Here is a 25,389-nt window from a genome sequence, read left to right on the forward strand (position 1 = left end):
TATTTAGTTTGTGTAAAAAGAGGAAAAATTTTAAGATAATAATTACTGTTTATTCTCTAAAGAGCAGAGATTTCTCAGTGGTTAAGATACTGAGCTATCCTTGTACAGACGGAGGTTCGATTTCCAGCGTCTTTAAGTTCACGCAACTTCAAATCAATCAGTGTTTCTGGGGGGAAGGGGGAGGCGACTTGTACAAGATATTGAATTCTCAGCTCTTAACAGGCTATTTGGGAAATATTTTATTTCTTTTAAACATTTTACGGATTGCTCATAAAACTAGGAAAAGTCAAAAAGTAGTATTAACAAGGCAAAAAAAATTAAAAACATACAACAAAACATGTGTTAGTTCAATGTTTGTTTTTTGAAAAATTACGTCATTTTTTAGTCTTTTATTATTACGATCAGATGAATTAAATTAAATTTTATTAAACCTTTGAAAAAAGATTTTTACCCATTCATCATGTGTTTTAAATTGAAGTCAATCGTTGAGTTAACTGCGTATTTTTCACCAATGAACTAATCATCAATGATTCCATTTTGCAAAACTCAAAGAAGAAATTATCTTCGTATTCTAAGAAAGCTATTCGAATTTACGTACGGAGCAGAAGATTCTAAAGTATTCGTGACAGGAAATAATGAAGAAGAGTAAGAATTTATTTTTTATTACGTATTTTTATAAGATTTATTTTACTTCATTGTATATCGAAATTCGACAATGCTATCTTACAACTTTAATGCGTAGTTTCTGCTAGCGATTGAAAAATTAAATAAATTTATATTTTATTATACTTTTTCTATTTTCATAGTTTTTTTTTTAAAAAAAACTTACTCACAAATTCATGATTGATCAAATTTTTAATTTTTTATATAACGAGTCTATGTTAATTTATAGTTTAAAATGAATTAAAAATTTTAAGACGTAGGAAATCGTTTTTTCACAAATAGCCATAAAATTCAATATCCCAATTAAATTATTAATTCATGATATTAATAGGTGATAATTCTTGTAAATATATACTCAATAAGCAAATCTCAAAGGTTTCCTGGAGTCCATATGACGTGATAAGTCAAAATTTTCCGTTTTGGTGGACGTAAAAAAAAATCTTGCAACCAATTACCTTTTAGAAACCCTATGTAAAATGCGGGACATACCGGAAATCAGAACTATGTGGCTTTTTCATGGCTATAATGCTCTGTGCCCATTCCTAACATTCCTGTGGAATAAAAATATGGAGATGCTATACATATAATATCGAGTATCGGTATTTTAAGCTTATAAAATATTAAGGGCGTGAGAATATACGTTCTACAGAGTTCAAGTGGGACAATATGTATGACTGCATCTTTTTGGGGATCAACAGTGCTTGAAAAAAAGTACACGGACAACATTAAATTGAATGAAAATATGCTATTTCTTCTAAATGAATTTCTTGTGCGATTGACTTATGTAATAAAATTTTGTAATAACACTCATAGCGCATAAGAAACAAAATTTGACTTCAAAATATGGATTTTACGAAAATTAACACTAAAAGAAATTTGGAATAAGGTATAAGGACATTTCCCAAATTATTTAAAATTTTCTTTAATGATGAAGAAAACTACCTTTTTTTCAATCACTTGAAAAAAACCAAGAGGTCTTGAATTCTGAAAGATCTTGAAAGTCTTGAATTCTGAAAGAAAATTTTTTAATGCGTCTACAGAAATTTTTTAATCATGCGTCTTTGATAACGAGGACAAGATCCTGTTTACATAGATATTGTGTGCTATTTTTATAAATGTTCCATAAGTTCCCATAAGTTTTCGATTGGATTAAAATCGGGCTATTTTGTGGAAATAATCGCGTTAGCTGAGGACAAGATTACATATTTTCCTTTTCGTTGCTTTGTTTTCTGGATTTTTAATTAAATATATATATATGCATACACACACCTATATATATATATATATATATATATATATATATATATATATATATATATATATATATATATATATATATATATATATATATATATATATATATATATATATATATATATATATATATATATATATATATATATATATATATATATATATATATATATATCACAGCGAAAGACCGAAATCGGTGTTTGTTGACTTTCACCGGTGAATGTCAACTAACACCAAATACGTCGGTGAAAAATCGAATATTTCACTACATTCTTGTACATTCGGACCCTCACCGGTGTATGTCGACAATCACAGGTATGCTTTGGTGAATGTCCGAAATATTTATTACATTCGATTTGATATGAATTTATTCGTGGATATAACTACATTTATTCGATATTTTAACCCTACACTGATGTTTTTTTAAGGTTAAGTGCCACTGCCCGGTATACCCTACACTGATGTTTCTTTAAGGTTAAGTGCCATTGCCCGGTTTACATTTGCCCGGTATACCCTACCCCAGTTTCCCAAACTTATGACTTTTGTGCACCCTTTCTAAATTTTTCGTAACGCTGTGCACCACCAATAAAAAATGAATGTACTTTTCATTATAAAAAATTTTACGAAAGTTAAAAATCACAACTGGCTGTTGACACCACTAATTATTAACTGTTAACTCTGCAAAAAATAGCTAATAAAAAATACGTAATCGTAAATTTTCATGGCTAGCTTTGTTTTTAAATAAAAATTTTTGAAATTTTCGTTTGCTGCATGGTATTTCGCATAGGAATGCGTACCCCCGCTAAACTGTTCCCGTCCCCCTTGGGGTACGCGTACCACACTTTGGGAAACACTGCCCTACAGTGATGTTTTTGTAAGGTTAAGTGCCACTGCTCGGTATACATTTGCCCGGTATACGCTACACTGATGTTTTTTTAAAGGTTAAGTGCCACTGCCCGGTATACCCTACACTGATGTTTTTTTAAGGTTTTTTTAAGGTTTCTTCTAATCTATCGTCAGTAAGTATTAAAATATAGAATAAATATAAATATATCAAATAAATATAATAATATTAACGAATAAATTAATATAAAATTGGATAGAATAAATATTTCGGACATTCACCTAAGCGACTATGTGATTGTTTAAATTCACCGATGAGAGTCAGAAATAAGGGTATTTAGCAAATATTTCGGACATACACCAAGCGACTACGTGAATGTTGACATTCACCGGCGAATGTCGATATTCTCCAGATTTCGGTGTTTCACCGTAACATATATATATGACTTTAAAATGTTTTAATGTTTTTCTTTATTCTATCATTTTATTTCACGCTATACAAATGACAGAGCTAAAATATAGCTTTGACTTTTATTTTAATTCTTTTTTTTTTTAATCTCTAATATACGTCACAAAAAAAACAAATAATAAAAAATGACAGGATTCCAACATTTTAAATGTAATTAGTCTTGTTGGATCTTTTCTTTTTCTTTTAAGGAACTTAAGTGAAATTTTCGTGACATAAAACAGCAAATTAAGCCGCCAGCTTTGAAACTCCATAATAAAAGAGAAAACTTGTTCACTTGAAAATATACGAACAAAATTGAAAGCGTTAAAATGTTTCATTTGGATCAAACAGCATTTTCTGCATATAATTTTCGCTCCAAACTGTAAGAAAATAAATTTCTACCAAACGCTGTTTGTTTTTTTTTTCATTCGTAATTTTTAAGCTTTGAGAGAATTTTCTTCTTTATAAAACATTTGAACACTTCTATAATTATTTATTTATTCATTTATTACACAATTCGATTCATTTAAATAGAAATATTACAGATGTCTATATTATTAAGGTATTGGTTGCCACAAATGCCTTTTTTTATCTCCAATATATATAATGAGAGAATTGAATTATCATTCTCTTATCTTTTTTGAACAAAAATGCTTTGGAAAGGCATTCTTTTATGGGTTTATACATTATATTTACGCTTGCAATAAACTTACACATGATTAATTTCAAAAATGAAGCAGTTGATATACTAGATTATAAGCTTTCTAAATAGTTTACGGTTTGGAACTTAATGGTTTAGAACAGTGGTTACCAATTAGCGGCCCTCGAAGCCTTTTTTGTGGCTCGTGAACTAAAATATATTAATTTTAATTTTTTTAGGTCAATTTTTCTAAGAAAATCTATATTGGTTCAAAATACTTTTTTTGTTAAAAAATCGAATTTCTTCGTTTCTGCGAAATTTAACATACCAAAGGTGCAAAAAAAAATTTCTCAGGTTTTGCATCCAAGAAAATATTTATTAAAATACAAAAATAATCGTGTATGTTGCTCTTTTTTTTATATTGTGAATATACTTTAGCATGTGCGTATCAAAAATTTTCTCGAAGAAATTCTCCTATTTAACTTTTTGAAACCAGTCATCACAGCCTCAACTTTACATACTCAGTCAAAAAATATTAGTATTTTTTGTGGTTTGGTAAATTCGCATGATTCTGTTGATTGTAAAAAATTGGATGTTGAAACAAAAATTGGTAAACTTATGTCTGACGGACGATGTTGGGTTTGTTTCAAAAGGAACCATTACAGTAAATTATGTAGATCTGGAATTGTATGTAAAATATGTAATTCTAAATACTACCACGAATCAGTTTGTAGGAAAACTCTTAAACCACAAAATTATGTAAATAGAGCTAATGAAACAAAAACGAAAGATTCGGAAAACGATACTAACTCAAATAAATATCAGTCTAACTCAAAAATCAATGTAGAGAATATTTCTGTTTCACACAATAATATATTTTGCAAAGATAAAGCTTTTCTAGAAACATGTTCTGTATTAGCTTGTTCGGATAAAAATTCGATTTTGGCAAACGCCATTTTGGATAATGCGTCACATAGGAATTTTATAAGCTCGAAATTAACTAAGGAATTAAAATTAAAACCCGTACGCTATGAAAAATTAGCAATTTATTCTTTCGGTCAAACTAAAGCATGTGAAAAAGAATATCCTGTTATATCTTTAAAGCTCATAAATAAAAGTAGTAGCTCTAAGTGGATCGAAATCGAATGCATTGTAACAAATTTTATTACGAATCTAACTTTGAACAAGCCAGATGTGCTCTTAATGAATGAGTTAAAAACTAAAGGATATGAACTCGCTGACTCATTTGAAACCACGAATTGCGATTTATTGATAGGGAGTGGTATTTTTTGAAAAATTGTTTATAATGAAAGGATGAAATTAAACGAAGATGTAAGTTTAATTAATTCCCATTTCGGATGGTTACTATCTGGGTATAATAAATTGGGTCATGACTCAGCCGAAAGTTGAGAGAATGTATGCTTAACTATGGACTCTACTTCTATTTTATTTGATCTTAAGCTATTTTGGGAAACAGAAGAGTTTCCGAATGAAAAAATATGTCTTTCTGAAAAGGATAATCTATAGATAAAAAATTTCAAGGATTCTTTGCGATTTAGTGGAGAACGTTACGTATGTAAATTAATGTGGAAGGATAATTTAGGCCCCCCTTTGGAAATGGACTCTAATTATGAAGTTGCGAAAAAGCGTTTTGATTCGTTAGAGAATAAATTAAACAAAAATCCCGAGATTTTAGGTCAATATAAACAAATTGTGTCGGAACAAATAAAACGTAATATTGTTGGGAATAATGTAAATGAAAATTTAAATTCAGGATATTTTATGCCTCATCGTGCAGTAATTAGGAATGACAAAGAATCAAGTCGCGTTCGTATTGTTTACGATTGTAGTAGTAAGGCAAATGACAATAAGAAATCTTTGAATGATTCTCTTGAATCGGGAATAATCTTTATCCAAATTTATTGGATATAATTCTTAAATTTCGAGAAAATCAAGTCACATTTTGCGAAGATTTGGAAAAGGCCTATCATATGATAGAAATTGCGGAAGAGGATAGAAATTATCTAAAGTTTTTATGGTTTTCGGATGAAGCAGATAATTCAAAAAGAATACTTCAATTTAATCGCCTTCCTTTCGGATTAACAACGTCATCATTTGTTCTTGCTTGCGTATTAAAATTTCATATTAGGAAAATTAAGAAAGATCAACCGAATTGTTATGAAATGTTGAATTCTCTATACGTAGATGATTTGTATTACGGTGCTAAAACTGTTCAGGATGCGTATCAATTATCTTCATCGGCGATTGAAATATTACGCGACGCCGGATTTAATTTAAGGACATTAAAAACTAATTGTATGGAACTAAATGAACTTTGGCGTAAAAACGGATATGAGGAAAACACTGATTTTGAGCAAGGAGCAGGTTTCTTAGGATTAAAGTGGGATCCTATTGAGGATAAAATTAAATTGGATTTAAAGGATTTAAGGTATTCCTTGGAATCAGGACACACCAAAAGACAAGTGTTGTGAATTATTTCTAAAATTTTTGATCCATGTGGATTCATTAGTCCATTTGTAGTTAGAGCTAAAGTAATTATGCAGGAAATTTGGGAGCGAGGTCTAAAGTGGGACGAAGACTTACCTATTACCTAGCGATTTAGTAAAGAAATGGAAAAAATGGTGTTCTGAAATTGCTGATTTGGACAATTATGTTATAATAGAACGAAAACTATGTTCAACGGCGGATATTAGTGGTGTTTCTCTTCACATATTTGTTGACGCAAGTCCTAGGGCTTACGGAGCCGTGGCGTACCTTCGTTATACAACAATTGAAGGACATATTGAAGTTAAATTCCTAATTTCTAAGTGCAAGGTTGCTCCTTTAAAAACTTTTACTTTGGCTAGATTGGAACTGATGGCAGCTCTCGTCGGTGCTAGATTAGGGAAATATTTACAACACGTTTATCCTAATTTCACTCAACAAATATATTATTGGAGTGACTCTAAAATTGTTCTCCACTGGGTAAAGGGATCTACAAAGCTTTGGAAACCATTTGTGTTTAATCGAGTGGCAGAAGTGCAGACACTTACGTTTCCAGAGTGTTGGATCCATTGCAGCGGTGCGGAAAATCCTGCTGATTTCATCACAAGAGGAGAATCTGCAATTAAAATCGTGTCGAGTTCCCTGTGGTGGTCCGGTCCAGTTTGGTTGTGCCATCCGGTCAACTTGTGGCCTGCAGTATATTTTTGCAAAAAGCCTGATGACAATTATAGTGATGTGGTCAGGAAAGAACAAAGAGCTGTTGTGGTGAACACTGTGACTCAAAACAAGACTTCTGACATTTCTCTTACAAAGTTTATTGATGTCAACAAATACAGCAATCTTACTAGACTTTTGAGAGTGACAGCTTGGGTAAAAAGGTTTGCCCATAATGCCAAGCCAGATTCTTCGAAGTTGAAAGGACCTATTAGTGCTTGTGAACTTCAGAATGCTTTGCATACCTGGATTAAAACTCTTCAACTCTTGCATTACGAGAGTGAAATCCAACAACTCCTCTCTCAAAATACTTTGAGTAAACATTCACGAATTTTCAATTTCAATTGTAAACTTAATGATGATAATCTTTTATTTTTACAGGGACGTTTGCAGTTCTCAAACGATGATGTGAAAACAAAACATCCTGTACTGCTTCTTTCTAATGATAAATTCGTTGAATTAGTTATATTAGATGCTCATGTTAAAATATGTCATTTAGGTGTAGATTCTACTTTAACTCACTTAAGAGAACTATATTAGATAATCAAAGGTAAACAATTTGTCAAAAAGGTTTTGAGAAACTGTTTAATATGCAGACGTTATAAGGTAAAACCTAGTACTCAAGTGGTAGCTCCGTTACCACCTGACAGAATTAAAGAACAACCTCCTTTTGATATTTCTGATGTAGATTTTGCTGGACCTTTTTTTGTTACTGACTCTAATAATAAGTGTTATTTGTTAATTTTTACCTGTGCAGTTACTAGAGCTGTGCATTTAGAGCTAGTTATTAATATGAATACTGATTCTTTTTTATTGGGATTTAGAAGATTTGTTTCTCGTAGAGGATTGTGTTCGATTTTGTATTCAGATAATGCAAAAGCCTTTAAAAAGGCAAATAGTGAACTAAAAAAATGGTGGAATCAAATTAATGATCCTCAGGTAAAGAATATGTTTGCTTCTAAAAATATTGTTTGGAAATTTATTGTAGAAAGAAGTCCATGGTGAGGAGGTTTCTGGGAACGACAGATACGTACTGTTAAAACTTGTTTAAATAAAATTATTGGTAAATCTTCTCTAACTCTTAAAGAATTAGAAACTGTCTTTTTGGAAACTGAAGCCATGATAAATTCTAGGCCTATTACGTATCTATATAACGAACCCTCAGAACCTTCTCCTCTTACACCTTCTCATTTTTTAATTGGTAAAAGATTAATGTCTTTATCTGTTGTTAAGTATAAACCTAATGATTTGATTGTAAATAGAGATTCATTAACTAAAAGGTATAAATATCAACAAACACTTTTGGATCATTTCTGGAATCGGCGGAGGAAGGAATATTTGCTTCATCTAAGATCTGCTTATATTTCTTCACCACCAGGTAAGATAACATCATTTAAGGTAAATGATATTGTTTTAATCAATGATGAGCGTTATCCCAGAAATATGTGGATGCTGGGAAGAATTTTGGAAGTGTATCAGGGACAAGATGGGAACATTCGTTCTTTTTTGATAAAAACCCCTAAAGGAGATATAAGACGCTCAGTTCAACTTGTAAGTAATTTAGAAATTAACCCTTAAACAAAATGTTTATTGCAATGTGTAAAATATATATATTTTGATTATATGCATATGTTATAATTGTTTGTTTTATATCGTTATCTTAATTACTGAACATTCATTTAATTATTATTATTGCAAATTTCTGCTAAAGATAAATTTTGATTTTATATTTCAATTAATATTGTTTTTGAAGAAAATTTTGTTTTGCAAAAATATGGTAAGTGAACTCAAAAGAGTTCAGGTGGGGAGTGTTACAAATTTCTGCCTGACCAGAAGAGGGCCTGACCACTCACTGACATATAATTGTAAACACTTGGCAGGCAATGGATTGATTTGGCTGGCTCATTGGAGAGCCCCTTTTCGTATCATACATTTTTTATTGTTTTATTATTAAATTTGTTGTTATTAAATATGATTTCTTTAATTAATGCACCCATTCACCACTGAATCATTCTGCAACAACATTTACGTCAGCATTTTAGTCAGAGTGAGTCAGGAGCAGAATTCGTATCTACCAGCCGTCGTTTACTATTTGAACCTGGTTCACCTCATTTGGTGACGTCAAATTGAAAGTACATCTAAGCTTTTATATTAGGAACATGAAAAACTACTTCAACATCAGGATACTAAACAATCTTTCATCACCCTGCATTTCTAATGATAGCTTTGAGTTTTCCTCAGCTAAATTTATTCAATATTGCTCCGCGGCCAATAACCTAGATTTAGAGAGACCATTTCACATTTCGAAAAATTCTAATAATTTAATTTACTGGTAATCCTCTGGCCACATGCCAGACAATCAGACATAGGAGTTTCGTCTAAATTATTTTGCTTCGTTCTCCTGTTCACCTTGATTCGACAAACAAATCTCCTGGATCTACAAGAACATCAAAACCTGAAGTGAGGATAATTTCTCCAAACATTAATTTACGGTCAGTAGTTTTGCATTTGAACTGGAACATCTTTTGCCCGTAAATGACCGTAATATAGCTCTAAAATATTTTAGAGTTTAGTACTTAATATCTTTTTTTTTCTTTTTGAAATGTATGACTTAATAATTTCCTTTAATATCTACATCTTGCAATATCAGTACTTTTCATGAGCAATACGAAAATATCTAAAATCTATTAAAAAATCTCATACAATGGAAAAGAAGGGAAAAAAATTGTTTCCCTGCGTAATCAGAAACGTGACTGCTTTAGTATTTCTTTAATTACATTAATGTAGTTTTCGCTGGATGTGGGATTTTTTTTTAATTAAATTTTCTCAAAATAGCGGTGTTTTAAGAAAAAATCAAAAAAAATACAAAAAATAAGTTGAATTTTTGTGGATTGCTCAAAACCAGTCAACGCAATTTAAAAATCTCTATGTGCAACGAAAACTACATCGATTTTGAAGCATCAAAATTTCAAACAAATCGGGTGAAATCTGCCCTAATTAGAGACAGCAAGTAAGAGAAAACTAGTTTCGAGTAAATTGCGTTAAACTTTGCGATCAATAATGCATGTAAAACTTTGCAACGAAATACGAAAGATGCTTCTTCTTTATCATTTTCAAGTCTCAAATGCTAATCTGACACTTTTTTCTTGTCAATTTGTTCCATTTTTTAAAGAAACAGCCGAAATTCTACTGTCATCTTCGTTTTGATTATGTTCCTAGGCTTCAAGGCCTACATTTATTTCGAATTGTTCCATATATGTTAATAACCATTTACGGGCCTTCATTAAAAATTACAGCAGTGAAAAGTTGCAATTTCAACTATTTATATTAAAAGTACCATTAATTGCTTTTCTTACATAATTTTGACAAATTATTTAAATGAAATTGTTAACATAATAGTATATTACTAAATTGTTAAATAACACGTTTTTTGGCACTTCGTAAAATAAATATATCATTTCTACATCCAGACAAAAAATATGATTTTGGCAAAAATAATAAAGACTTGTTCTACAAAATAATAAATTAAACTTGACAATCAATAAAGAAAATCACAAATAATACGCCATTGCAAATTGCAAAGATATGAAATGTATAAAAATGAAAATCTGTCCCGAAATAAGATAAAAACCTCTTGCACTTTGCTTAAAGTAGTTAAATGTATTTGCGTATTAATAATAATAATAATCATAATTTTAACAAATAATCGTATTAGTGTAAAGGAAAGATCAGAAAACAACCAATTACAATAATAAAAAGACCGAAATCCATAAAAAAAATTACTTTAGCTTTAAATATACTTATGGGCAATATGAAACATATTTTTGGCCTTTTTAAAGTTATCTGTATTGTTATGACTTTTTATTCTGTTTCATCTTGCAAAGAAAAGCAAAAATGCTAACAAAATTTCCTGTGTGTCCTTTTTTACTAAATTCAAAAAAGTTTTTAAAAATTACGTTTTCATTTTTTTAATATAACTAAAAATGCTATACTTCAATGTTTTCTTATTTAATAAAAAATAATTATGCTTTAATTTTGTTTCAGCATATGCTATCAAAATATTAAAGTAATTTTAATAACATTTAAACTAAACTTTATTTAATTTTTTGTAATATTTTTAAAATATGTATAATTTAAAATTTTATTTTTAATCTATACGAATTTTCTAAAAGCAAAATAAGGTAAAAGATATAGATATATTTCAAACAAATAATTTTTGAAACATAACTTTTTAAATGTTGAAGAAGAGAAACTTCACAACTTTTGAAATCATTTAGTTATTTAATATGAGAAAGCAATTAAACTAGCCGTATTTTCCATTCAAATTAAGATTTGAACGAAAATTAAACACATTATTTCTTAATTAATGAGAAAAGCTGGTGATTTTCAAAATTTATATGTCTTATATACACTTAATGAATAATAAAATCCCATGGATTTGAAATTGATTTTCAAAACTACAATAAAACCATAATAACCTAATTTTACCTACTTTACTATCAACATCTATTAATTATATAATATTAAGATGTTGATAATTATATAAATAATTATCAACATCTTCGAAAACGTCATCATTATTATTCAAAGCAGAATAACTGTCCCTTCTTTAATAAAATAATATTGCTTATACAAAATATTACTTTATGTGAAATGCCCTTTTATTTTTTCAATCTTAAAAATAAAGTTTGAAGGTACAAAAAATTCATCATTCATCAAAATATTTAATAACATATGAAAATATATAATTAAATAACATATAAATATCTATATTTTCCTTTAACAATTAATTGGAAATAATCTTTATTTTTCTCGAATAAAAAAAAAAAAAAGGTTAAAAATTTTGTAAAAATGGAAAGCTTAAGTTACACTATCTATTCAAAAGTAAGTTTTGGCCAGAAAGACTTCTTAGTAAGCCATACACTATCAAATCATACACAACTATCTTACACTGATTCTACATTTCGAAATTGTTGAGTTTTAAATGAAAGCTAACAAACTTCCGCTTCACGACAAATTGTGAAGTATCACCACCTTTCCTAAGTCCACTTCTCTAAGAATAATGGTGCGTAAATTAACATCGATTCAACTTGGTGACTCTGAAAGTTTACATTAGAAGGGTGTGTGCTTGGATAACCCTCATCAGGAAGACATTAGAATCTCTTTTCATCGCGATTTAAGAACTGGACACGCCAAAATAAATTGGAGCAACGAAATACGCCATTTATGTCAACACTCAACTGCTAACAAAGATGGATAATAATGATTAATCAATGGTCCATTGATGTATAAACTCTTTTTATCAAGCATTTTTTTGGACATATTTACCTTGGGTTAAGTGGTCTAAATTGCTTTGTAAATGTAAATTGTTTTAAAAGAAGAGAATTATGTAGCAGTATTTTTATAGAGGTATTAAGAGAAGTCTTAAGAATAAATATGTGCATTTTTTAAATGTACATCCTTTTTTCAAGGACTTTTGTATTGTTGAATAAAATATAAAAATGTTTCATTTAAATTTCAGTTTTATCCCTAGTGAGAAAGTTTACTAAAATGCAAATTACTCTAATTATTTAGTTATTAAATATCAATATTTTTTAAAAATATATGTAACTTAAATGATTTTACTGTGAGCTTTGTTCTGTGAAATTGATTAAGTTGAAACATTATTTCTCCTCAAAAATTACGCAACCCAAAAAAAAAGATTATTTTGCTTTTGAATTATTATTTTCATGAAATTAACTCATTTTCTTATTTAATTCAGAATGTTGCACTCTCATCTTTTTTTATTAAGCTCTATAATATTAAAACGACTCTCTCTCTCATTTAGGACACGTATTTCTCTTCTAATCTTAGAACTTTCAAATGAGTGAATTGTGAGTGAATGAGTGTTATGAGTGAATTTGTAAGACTCATGAGTACGGAATATTACAGTAAATAGACCCTAGTCTTGCAATTCAAATAAGTGGCATCTATGTGACATAAGTGGCATGCATTTTTTCGCGTTGAAACGAATGAGACTGCCAATGAAATTAATAATTCAAAATATAAAAGTGTATAGAAAATACTTCTTTTGACATGTACTTATGCACCACCCTGCATATTTTTTGATCTAATGATGGTATCTACACGTGCTAGAACGCAATCTGAATGGTTCAATAGGTTAACCTCAAATATGCTAATTAATTAGTGCAGACGATACTTTAAGCTAAAAATCAGACACAAAAAAAGTACTTTCTCTGAATAAAAATATCTTTAAAACGTCTTAATTTCAAAATTCATTTTCTCAGAAACTATTCCACCTATTTTGTTCAAATTTTGTACTTTGCCATGTAAGCTTGCATTCTTTGAAATTTTATATCTTGATGTGAAATATTGTATGCCTTATTCATAATTAATAAGTGGTTAATATTAAAAATAGTAAAATTATAGAAAAGTAATAATGATTTAGTAAAAATCATTTTTTTCATGGAATTATCTTTGGACAAACGAATTTTAAAATTGTGGGCAAAGATGTATTAATTCATTTAAAAAGTTCACGAAATATAGCGAAGTACGCAAAACGTACGAAAAACGTAGACGTAAAAAGATTTGTTTTTTTTTTCAGAAAAAGTGCTTTTTCGCGTCTGATTTCGTAATTTAAAATATCTCATTATTGAAGTCCCCCTTTCGAAACATTAAGATTGAGTCTTGGAAAGTGAAAATCCGATCATTAAATTAAAAGTTATTCAAGTTAGTCCCATTTCTTCCCTTTTTTTCTCTTCTTTTCTTTTTCTTTGGTTATTACACAATTTTTTTTTCATCTCTATATGGAACTATTTGAAAATGTAAGGTACATTTTTCGATGTAATTTTCCATCAAAACCTCAAGAAATTGTACTCATGACGTATTATTGCTACGACGAGCTTTACCCACTACGAATTGTCGTTACAATAAGTTACTCCCACTACGATTTGTGCCCAATTGAAATTTTCGTAGCGACGAACTGTGTCCAAGAAGAATTTTTGCCAAGACGAATTGTGCCTAAGATGAATTGCGCTCACGATGAATTTTGCCCACTATGAGCTGTGCTAGCGACGAATGATGCCTACGAGGAATTGCTTTTGCGGTGAGTTGTGCTCACGATGAATTATCACTGCGGTGAATTGTGTTCAGGGTGGATTGTCCCTCGACAGATTGTGTATGATGAAAGGCGGGCGTTGAATTAACGCATAACCATAGTTAATTTTGACCATATTTTTTCTCTTAATGTAGTCATTTAAAATTTGAAAGATGGAGAAAAAAAATTGAGCTCAAATATACCAAATATAAAACCATGAGATTTCAAATGCTAATTTTTTTTTCCAATGACAGGCACTGAATTTGATTCTTTGCCTATACTATGCCGGAATTGTTGCTCATTTCGCGTTGGCCAGTAGGCACCTGTGAACCAAAGTCACGGAGGCGAGCAACATTGCCCACGCCACACTGCCACAAACCCATTTATAGGGTGGGCCACATTCACACATCATACACACACACAACAGAGGACAACACAAAGAGAGAGGGAGAAACATCCATGCCCAGAGCGGGATTCGAACCCGCAGCCTATGGCTTCGCAGTCAGGCACGCTAACCGCTCGGCCACCTGGCCGGCTAAATGCTAAATTTATTTTCATTCAAAATACCAAAAGGCAAACAAATGATGGCAGGTCTGCTTAAGATATCGCAGTTTGGAAGTAATCCTTCCATTATTTGTTAGCATTTTGACATTCTGAAAAAGAAAAAAGAAACTCTATGGATCTAATTTTTATGCATCTAATATAATTTTTTCAATGGATAGAAAAAAACGAGCTTTATTTGAGTTTGCTTCTTTCTATCCATTACACTTTTATTACTAAAGTAGTTGAAAATATTTACCATAAAAGGTTTTTCCCCCTGATACAGGAATCTCATAAGAGCGTTTTTATTGGAAAACACCCCGATTTCCATGTAAGCAATGAAATATTTCTGAGTGTTTTACTGCCATCTTGAAGAAATTCCGAAAAAAATTAAAGTATACATTTCTGGGAACAATACTAAAAAAATGTGATATAAAAATGGCATTTTCTATATTTTACATTTTTTCAAATTTCTTAAGTATTTCGTTATTTTTTTTTCCTTTAAATACTCTCTGTACGTAGAGTAGAAATGAAACTAATATTGTATTTTTATTGAAGGTTGGCCAGATCTCTAGTGCTAGATCCAGCAGCGCATCTCTATTATCGATGGCTTGCAGTTATATCTGTAGCAGTTCTTTATAACATCATTATCATTGTAGGCCGAAGTGTATTCTGGGAGCTGCAAAATCTCTGTCCACATCTTTGGTATTTCATGGATTACCTCTGTGATACTATATATTTAATGGATATTATCGTACATTGTCGAACTGGTGAGTGTCATTATATCATATATGATTTAACATTTAAATGATAATTTAAAACTGCAGAAATAAGGCTATTACTTTATTTCATTTCTATAAAAACAAATAAAATTAATCTCGAATACAAAATGATCAATACATGTATAACAACATTTTTAGAAATGAATGCATACATTTTATAACAAACAAATGAAAAATTCTCAATAAAATTTAAAAAAGAATCTTCTATAACAACTATTTGGATCCAAATATTTCTAAAATAAACTTATAAAAACCTTTTCACAGTTTATAATTCTTGTACTGACGGTGTTAAAAACAAATCTAAAACTTATTCAAACATTTAAACATCTATAGTATGGTTATGGTACATTAATCTATAGTATGGTATGGTATATAAATTCAGTAAATAGCCTCAAATAATATACTTAACGCAATATATAAAAAATCATCTCGAACAACCATCATTCAAGCAGTAGTTCTAGCGTTAATCATATGCGTACTTCGCATATCAATTCGAAAAATCCAGCTCTTTTCCAAGCACTTCTGTCATTTAGCCAAGCTAATCAAAAAAAGTTCCCAGTATTTCTTAAACATTCGGACACTTTTAGGCTGGCTGCAGTGAGCCTAGATACTACGGTGCTTCATTTTTTAACTTTATTTTTCTAAACCAAATGTAATACCTTGAAAAAGTGGCCAATCCAAATAGGCATTACAGAAATAAAGTTTTTTCAAATCAAATATTGTCTAAGAAAAGTCAAACTTTTGATTAAAAGCATTAGAATCGTCATTAATTTTAACTGGGTTAAAACGATCATATAATTGGGTTAGAAGCTTAGAAACTTCTGTTAAAAACTTAACTGTTGTCCTTAAATTCAGTACAGATACTTACCTAACTTGGCAAGTGATGCTAGTCAAGCGATTCATGGACTACCACATGAAGTTGAAGCCATCAACAGCTCTTCCACTATACCAAACCAACCACAAAAAGGACAAGCTTCTGTTTTTTTTAAATGAAATGGAGACGGATATTAAGAATAAATCTTTAATAAATTATTGTAATTAATATTCATATAATTAAATTTAGTGAATTATCATATGGATTTTGTCCTGTAAACTAGATGTAAGCTGAAAATAATACACAAGGACAATAATACAATAATACAGCTTTATTAATGTCTAGAAAAATGTCTATCGGCCTTCTGTAAGTTTTAAATATAGCTTTATTTTTTACTTTTTTTGCACATAGTAAGCTGCTATGACACTTTGACAAACACAGTCCATTTGCTTTTTTTTACAAGTATAATTTTAGATTTTACAGTGATATTTCCCCCAAAAACACTTTATGACATAAAAACAGGCTCACTGCTGTTAATCTAGAATTTATGCTGATTGGGTAACACTTCAAGCCTTTCTAATGTGCCTAAAGGCACATAGGTGGATTGTAGCAAACCTCAAGTAATTCGGGCTAAAAAGAGAATGCTGAAGATATCTCCCATTGGCTCACTGTAAAAACATTAATTCATTGACTGACTCATTTTAAAAAAGCTAGTGACAATTATAATAGTACTTTATTTACGTTGCACTAAAACTTCTCAAAAGGTCTGAGAAACATTGCTGGATATGATCAGAAAACATGCAATCACAATTTTGATCATCCGCAGTACGGATAAGCCCCGTGACTTGGTAGCCTGTCGTCGAGCACTTCACAGCAGAACTGTTTAATGAATAAGACAGATCCAAGAGGTCAACTACCCGCTTATTGACCACTGTCAGTGATGCTCGTGTCTTACTATCAGTCCACTGTGGGACCTGGTGACAATAGCAAAGAGCTTTTGAATTGCTTTTCAACTACATCACCATATTAACACAGTGCTTTGCATTTTATTATGACAAAACATGTATCGTTCTTCTTGTGCCTTTAAAAAAGAATCACTCTTTTTAAATTTTAAAAATTTTATAACGTCCCTTTCATCTTAAAAATCGTTGGGCTGACTCAGATGATGTTAGATTTAAAGTTAAATTAATAGCCAGAAATGGAAAACTCCAATTACAAAGTACATAACAGCAAGACTTAAATAACAATAAAAATAAAATTTGAGCTTCGTTTGCTTCTTTTAAAAATGTGTGAAGAGCTGTAAACTGTAATATGAAATGCATTTTTGAACAAATATCATTTATTAAAAAAAAATTAAAAAATTTTTTTAATGTTGTATTATAATTTTAAAAATGGTTTTCTTTTTACAGGATATTTAGAACAAGGTCTCTTAGTTCGTGACAGAAAGAAACTTTTAAAAAACTATACGTCTTCTCTCCCTTTCAAACTAGATCTCATAAGCGTCATCCCGACTGACCTACTGTACATTGTAACGGGTACAGGATGTGATCACCAAGTTCCCTGCTCTGTCATCGTGCGTCTCAATCGACTCTTCAGGTTTCCAAGAATGTTGGAGTTTTTCGACAGAACCGAAACCAGAACAAACTTCCCATATGCATTTCGTATAGGAAAACTTATTTTTTATATCTTAGTTATCATTCACTGGAATGCCTGCTTCTTCTTTGCAATGAGTTACGCCATTGGATTTGGTACAGACTCTTGGGTTTGTATTTTAATTTCAACTGCCAGCAGCAGTAATAACTGCTAAACATTCTAAGAAATTTCTCCAAAATTCGAAGGTTCGGCCATTATTTTATACGGCATGTTTAAGAACAAAAACCTTTCTCGTAATTCTAATGAAGTTCAGTTAAATTAGTAAAATTTACCATTAGTTTATGAAGCCAGCCCAGTTCTTTGGAGAGAGAAAAAAAACAGAGCCCGTAATTGTAACGCGTTTCAATAAAATTAGTAGAGTTCACCGGTTATTTATACGGTCATGGGCGCCCATAGGGGAGGGCCGAAGGGGCCTAGGCCCCCCCCCCCCTAGATCCCCAGATTTTCACTAGAGCCCAATCGAAATAGGACAAAATGAAATTTTGGCATTTCTGAAAAAAATGAACATAAAGCCTTTCGAATCAAAGTCCTTTTCAAGTCAACAAAATCCAAATTTTCTAAAGCAATTCAAGATCATGTTTGCTTTTGTTATCACTTGCTTGAAGGGCGCGAGGAGGGGTCGATCTCTCTCTTCTCTGTGGCATCGAATTACTGCAAATAGGCATCAAATGATACCGGTGATTAGAGCTGTCATTCATCCGGGCCTACTCAAGAAGAGCCCAGAGCCTACGGGGGATTCTTGGACATTGGGCAAGAACAGAAGTGCAAATCGTTGAGTCCCAGTGGCGTGCCAGCCGCGGGGGGGGGGGCAGTCGTCCTCTCCGAAATTTAGTTAGGGGGCAAATAAGATGTTTCACCCCTCCTGAAATTTAAACATTCGAGAAAATAAAATCAAGTAAAATTCCAATAAAAAAATAGTAAAAAAGTTAATTATTAGAAAAAAAAACAACATTTTAAATTGAACTTTGAAGCTATTTTCCTCTGAAATTAAAGTAATAGGTTATAATGAATATAAAGACAAGGATCTTTTTTTCAACTTAGGAGCTATTTTTCAAAAAGAAAACTTTATTTTCCTCTGATATTTAATAAAAGGGCGAATAATGCGTTTCACCCCTTCTGAAATTTAGACATTCACAAATATGAAGTCAATTTAAATTAGTAAACTTAGAAGAAAAATAGCCTTTTTTCCCCAACTAAATTGAGAGGGCGAGAGCTAAATTAATTTAATTTAATTGAGGGGGCGAATAATGCGTTTCGCCCCTTCTGAAATTTAGACATTCACAAAAATGAAGTCAAATTATACATTAGTAAACTTAGAGAGAAAACAAACCTTATTTTTTTTTCCAACTAAATTGAGGGGTCGAATTAAAAAATTAATTTAATTTAATTGAGGGGCGAATGATGTGCTTCGCCCCTTCCAAAATTAGCCATTCGTGAAGATAAAGTTAGGTTGGTAGTTTTAGAAAAAAAAGGAACTTTTTTAAATTAAAAAAAACAAAGCATTATTTTCTCCTGATATTTAATTGAGGGAGCGAATAGTGTGCTTAGCCCCTTTTGAAATTTAGACATTAGTGACTATGAGGTCAAGTTAAAAAAAAAAAAAAGGAACCATTTCTTTTTCTACTTTAAAATTATTTTCGAAATCAAAATTTTTATTTTACTGAGACTTTAAGTTGAGGGGGCGAACAATGTGCCATTCGTGAAAATAAAGTTAAGTTAAATGGGTAATTTTAGAAAAAAAAAACTTTTTTTCAACTTCAAAGTTGTTTTTTTTTAAAAAAAAGAAAACACTATTTATTCTGAAATTTAATTGAGGGGGCGAATAGTGTGCTTAGTCCCTTATGAAATTTAGACATTCATGAGAATGAAGCCAAATTAAATTGGTAACTTTTAAAAAAGTCTTATTTTTTTCTACAGTGAAACTATTTTTAAAGTATAAAATTTCATTTTCCTCTGAAATTTAATCGAAGGGCGGCGAATAATATGCTTCGCTCCTTCTGAAATTTAGCCATTCGTTAAAATAATGTCAAGTTAAATTGATAACTTTAGAAAAAGAAAAAAAAAAACATTCTTTCTACTTTTAAGTTATTTTCGAAATCAAAAACTTTATTTAATAGTGAATTTAAATTGAGGGGACGAATAATGTGCTTCGCCCTTTCTGAAATTTAGCAATTCGTGAAAATAAAGTTAAGTTAAATTGGTAATTTTAGAAACAAGTACTATTTATTTCTACTTTAAAGCAATTTTCAAAATCACAAATTTTATTGAAGGGCGAATAACGTCTTTTGCCCCTTCTGAAATTTAGACATTCGTGAAAATAAAATTCAGTTTAATTGGTAATTTTAGAAAAAAGAAACTGTTTTTTTCTTAAGACAAAGACTTCTTTTTACATATGATAACTTTCTTTATACGTAATTAAACGAGAAACATTTTTTTTTTAAAAACAAAATACTTCTTAAAAACGCATTGCATATAAAATATATTAAATGTTTAGAAAACTGAAATAATTTCATTTCTTTTACCCTTCCCTGGAAAGAGTAATAAAATGCATCCTCCCACTGATAAAAATTGGTTTCAAAGAATCCCTTGACTTTCAAGAATTTCCTTTCCACCCACCTTGGAATTTCCACCCACCATATAATTCTGGTGGCCAAACCCCCCACAAAGACAGTTATTTGACTCCTCAAAAACAGCCACCTCATGTTATTCTATGGGAAAAAGTACTTTTGCTTCTTTAATTTTCATTTTTATGGCCCTTTGCTCCTTTGACCTCTTTTTAAAATGTCAGATATCCACAAAGCCATATCTTATTTGGATATCTCGTCATAAATTGTCTCAAACAAGCAATTATCTAGATTTTCTGAGAAAACATATGTTTTAGGCTTTTAAGGGATCTAAACAGGGGAAGAATCTTCTTGACATTTTTCTCTGGTCATTTTGTGATGAGACTTTTAACGCTCTCTGTTGAATTTTCTTTTTTAGCTCATTTAATTACATAATTTAAGCTATTGATTTTAAATTAAAGCATAATTTTTTTTATTTTGTTTATTTGTTTTAAATTATTTGGTTGATTTTTGTTGTTGTTTTTTTACATCAGTTTGATAAATTAGTTGCAACAGTTCTTTTTAACCTAAATCGTGTCATCCATCAATAATTCAAATTCTTAATGAAGCTTCTCGTTGAACAACAATAGAAAGTATAATAAATTTCGAAAGAGGTAAGCAAATGTTTTCATTTCATAAAATTATTTAATGCTTTAATAATTATGTAATGTTAGAATTGTTTTATATAGTTGTTCGCATAGTAAATGTTTTTATTATGTTCGTATATCAAATTCATTTATATAGTGGATTAGGTCATGATTTTACTGTTTATTGTGTATGGATTTTGTTATCAATTTATGTTAGGAATTTTTTTATTTTTTTAATTGTAAAATAATATTTCGAATTCTTTTTGCTTTTAACAAGCTTATTTTGATTCAGAAATAAAAAATCAACCTTTAATTTTTTTTAAAAAATCACAGTCAATAAAAAATAATAAATAAAGTACGTTGAAATAAAAAATTTGATTTTGTATTTTCGATCATTCCTTTGACTTTTAGGAGATACATTTTAATATTGGTTCTTTAAGATCATCTTTGTCTTTATTTTATTGAAATTAATTTCACATCTTTTGCTTTTATTACACAAAAGTTATGTATATTGTAGTTTAATATACTTAAAATAAATAAATAAAAATGACCGAAGAACTGCTAATTCCAAACAATAACATGATGGAGGCATTATATCAGCTCGGAAAGGTGTTTTTTTTCCCCCTTTTCTACTTTAAATTTACCATTTTATTTTTTTCTTATATGATAACCATTATATATGACTGATTATGTAGAGCAGAATTCAAACACCAAATCCGTTACGCATTTTCTCACTCCTTTTCCCTCTCTCATGTCATGTAAATCATTTGAAAAAACCTTCATAGACCAACTATAATTTGCATAAATAATGATAATTTTTATCTTAATACAAAAAAAGTAACTACCATTTACATTTTTAGCAATAAAAATGCAACAAAAAAATTATTCTTAAAAAAAGCTTCGTTAAAAATTTCTATAATATTTTATTATTTTCAGTAATAAAAACTTTAATTAAACAAAGCATATATTTCTAAGAATGGGACAATTTATTTCCGTAGCATTGGTGAGAAAAAAATTTCAGCGTAATTTTTGTAGTTTTTTTTTAATCGTGATTTTATAGGATGGTCAAATTGTGTTAATAACTTTGTGCTAAGTAACATAGTGAAAGCTTTTTTCATGAATAATTTTTTTAAATTTAAAGTATTAATTTTTTAAAATTTTAATGCTGAAATTATAAATACTGCTGATAGAGGATAAAAAATTGATCCGATCAATACTGTTGTAATTTAACATTTCTTAAAAATGTGAATATTTCTCTTTATCTATTGAATATTTAAATATTTTTATTTTCCGTTTCCAATTTCGATTTAAAGCCTGATAAATAAAACTGGAACAAGATGAGAAAAACCCTACACCCTACACATAAAACTGCTTAAATTTTATTTTTCCACATTTTTTTTAAAAATTTTATTGTTTTCTTTAAAAATCCGAAAGCAAATAATATTCATTGTTAAGACAAATCATTAAAAAAAAATTTTTTAAGTAGGAAGAAAGTCGTATGACGTTTTTCTCTGGTATGATATTTGCTTTGGAATTTCAAATAAATAAATAAATAAATAGTCCTGTGTCAGGATTGTTTGTCATATATAATTGCAAGATGACGTGAATATATATATTCTGATCAGATACACGTCATTCTAATCAGAAGTTTCAATTGGCAAAATATTCAAAAATGAATCTTTTTTAAAATACAGCTATATTTTTAGGACTGGATAGGAAATATAGCTATATTTTTGGGACACACTAAAGTAACGCAATTTTATTTTTCCCTCGATGTTAAAGATACAACTGCCGAATACTTTTTTAATTGTGACTTTTTAAAAGGATAGCATATGTGATACATAAAACCCTAAAATTTTATCCAATTTCTATAACACGTGTTGAAAATTTTAGATTTGAAACCAATAAGTGATTTCATTTTTTATAACAATATATTAAACGGATTCAAGATGTTTTATAAACTTGAAACTTCATGACATGCGTTATAATTACCTTTTTGACTAACGATACTTTATTAAAAACTTTTTTAATGATTATTTATTTAATTTTAAGTTTGAAGCTTTCATTGCAAGTGATATATGCGCCAGTTATAAAAGTTTAAAATCAATATAACAATTCAGATACTTACTGAAATTGTCTGAAAAATTAAGTTAAAAAATAATTATAAGTAATAACTTTATAAATTAAATCAGCTCCAAATGCTTTAATTATTATTATTAGCTTTAATTATTATTTTATCTCATACGTCATATGGTAATCATATTCTATATCGACAGAGATATACTTTCATCAAAGTCTTGATTTTAAAATAAATCCATTTTTTGATGTTATAAAACCTTCGAAATACAATTTTCAGTATGTATCTGACTTGTTAATTCCTTTATACTTGGCTTTCTGTATACCGTATAATAATAATAATCTGAATCAAAATATTTTTGTTTTATTTGATGGACTATATCCTTAATAGCTTCGTTTAAATTTTTTTCCTTGATAGACAATATCAATAGAACTCTTTTGGTGTTAAGATTGTTGTTTTTATCATCAATTAACATAAATAACGCACATCGCATGTTGTTTTTATCACCAGTTTTCAAATTCATCATATCCAATTTTATAAGTTCTATAACTAATTTGTTTTTCATTTAGTTTACGTAAAATAAAACTATAATATTTAGTCTAATTAAAGTCTAATTAATATCTAGTTAGTCTAATTAATATCTAGTTAGTCTTTAGTCTAATTAATATCTAGTCTAATTAAAAAGTTAATTTCCCTTCTAACTAAAAGTTAATTTCAGTAAAATTTTTAGAGTTTTAAAATTTATGTACAAAAGACAAGTTATTTTCTAAAAAATAATTTCGGTAAGCTAAAAATATGCAAAAAGGAAGAAGTATGCATCAAAGATCATGCATCAGTATGATAGAAGTATGCATCAAGGAAAAAAAATTGATAATTTCTTTTAAGATTTCGACTGAAAGAGAAAAAAGAAGTCCCTGGGCAAACTAAAAATTAGGAGCCATCGTCGATTTTATAGCTAATACATTTAGTGTAAATTTCTGTTCTAATAATTAGTTTTCTGGATCGCTCGAAATGAAAATCCTCGCCTTAAGTTCCGATTGTTCATGTGATTTCCTGACAATTTTGAGGAATCTTAATTAAGAGAATATAAATTGTAACAATAGTTCATTTCGAAGAAGCAAACAAAAATTCATAGCCGACATTTACACCCAATTCTTAAAAAAAAGTTTAAAACATTGTTCAGTTACATAATCGCATCGCATTTTTTACTAAAAGTGATAAAAACAAAGATAAAAGAATTTTTACATTCTAATTGGTCAGTTAAATGTTAAAATTTACGGAATATGTACAGAAGCGGCTAAAACGCACCAAACACAAATTATTATTTCGTTCAAGAATAAACGTTATTAGAGAGCTCTTTCGCGTAATATCTCGCACGCACTTTTAATTTGTGATTCTGTGAGGTGCACTTCAAATAATCTCGATTCGCGTTATTTATGTAAGTGAACGAGCGAGAGGCTAAAGCTTTCCATTTTATACCAAAATCGAACAATGTATTGAGCAAATAAATAAATAATATAAGCAAATAAATAAACAAAGCTCTTAGATCAAACTCGGATTTTCGCAAGACTCAACTTGAATGGCTCGAGAGCCTAACTTTGAGTATGCGAAATAATTAGAGTAGTGTAAAAGTAGTCAAGAAATTGTCCCCACAAAAACGTTTTGAATAAACATTTTTCTTTCAACGTATGCAGATTTCTTAAAATAATGGGGATAGCCGCAATCTGGAAAAAAAAATGGCCCCAACAATTTAGTCAGAGCCTTCTCATGTTTGCGATTTGTAATTTTCAATTATTAACAGTGCGATTCTAAGGTTGCTCGATAATCTTTTAATTTATTCCTCTTTTTGTGCGTCAGACATAGTTTAATGCATTTTTTGTCAGTATACATGGCGTAGTAATTTGATTTTTGTCTGACTTTATTTACTTTCTATATTTAGTCAGGTATTATAGAAATGCATTTTCCTCACATTTTAATTTTCAAACTTTGTAGTTTGCTTTAATTTTTTGTTAGTTATTTTTTAAAATATTATTTTCTTCGGATTTTTTTCTCTATAATAATTTTTATTCTTCAGTCCTTGTTATTTTTCAAATATTTTTAAGCTAAATGGGACTTTTTGTTTTTGTTTTGTTTATTTTTGTTTACTCATTAATACAATAATAAGTCATCA

At 29.5% G+C, this 25,389-nt stretch overlaps 1 protein-coding gene across 1 annotated transcript in view; it reads left to right on the top strand.

Moving 5' to 3' along the window:
- The window catches only part of LOC107441330 (cyclic nucleotide-gated channel alpha-3), a 107,781-nt gene that overhangs the window by 67,402 nt on the left and 14,990 nt on the right, over positions 1-25,389 (top strand). Inside the window, exons 4-5 of the mRNA XM_016054546.5 lie at positions 15,262-15,473; positions 17,709-18,061. Of these exons, the coding sequence (XP_015910032.3) occupies positions 15,262-15,473; positions 17,709-18,061 (565 nt within the window). The remainder of the gene's footprint in view (positions 1-15,261; positions 15,474-17,708; positions 18,062-25,389) is intronic.

This window comes from Parasteatoda tepidariorum, chromosome 1, assembly GCF_982258835.1.
Source record: "Parasteatoda tepidariorum strain Cologne lab strain chromosome 1, Ptep-v5.0, whole genome shotgun sequence".
Lineage (NCBI taxonomy): Eukaryota > Metazoa > Arthropoda > Arachnida > Araneae > Theridiidae > Parasteatoda > Parasteatoda tepidariorum.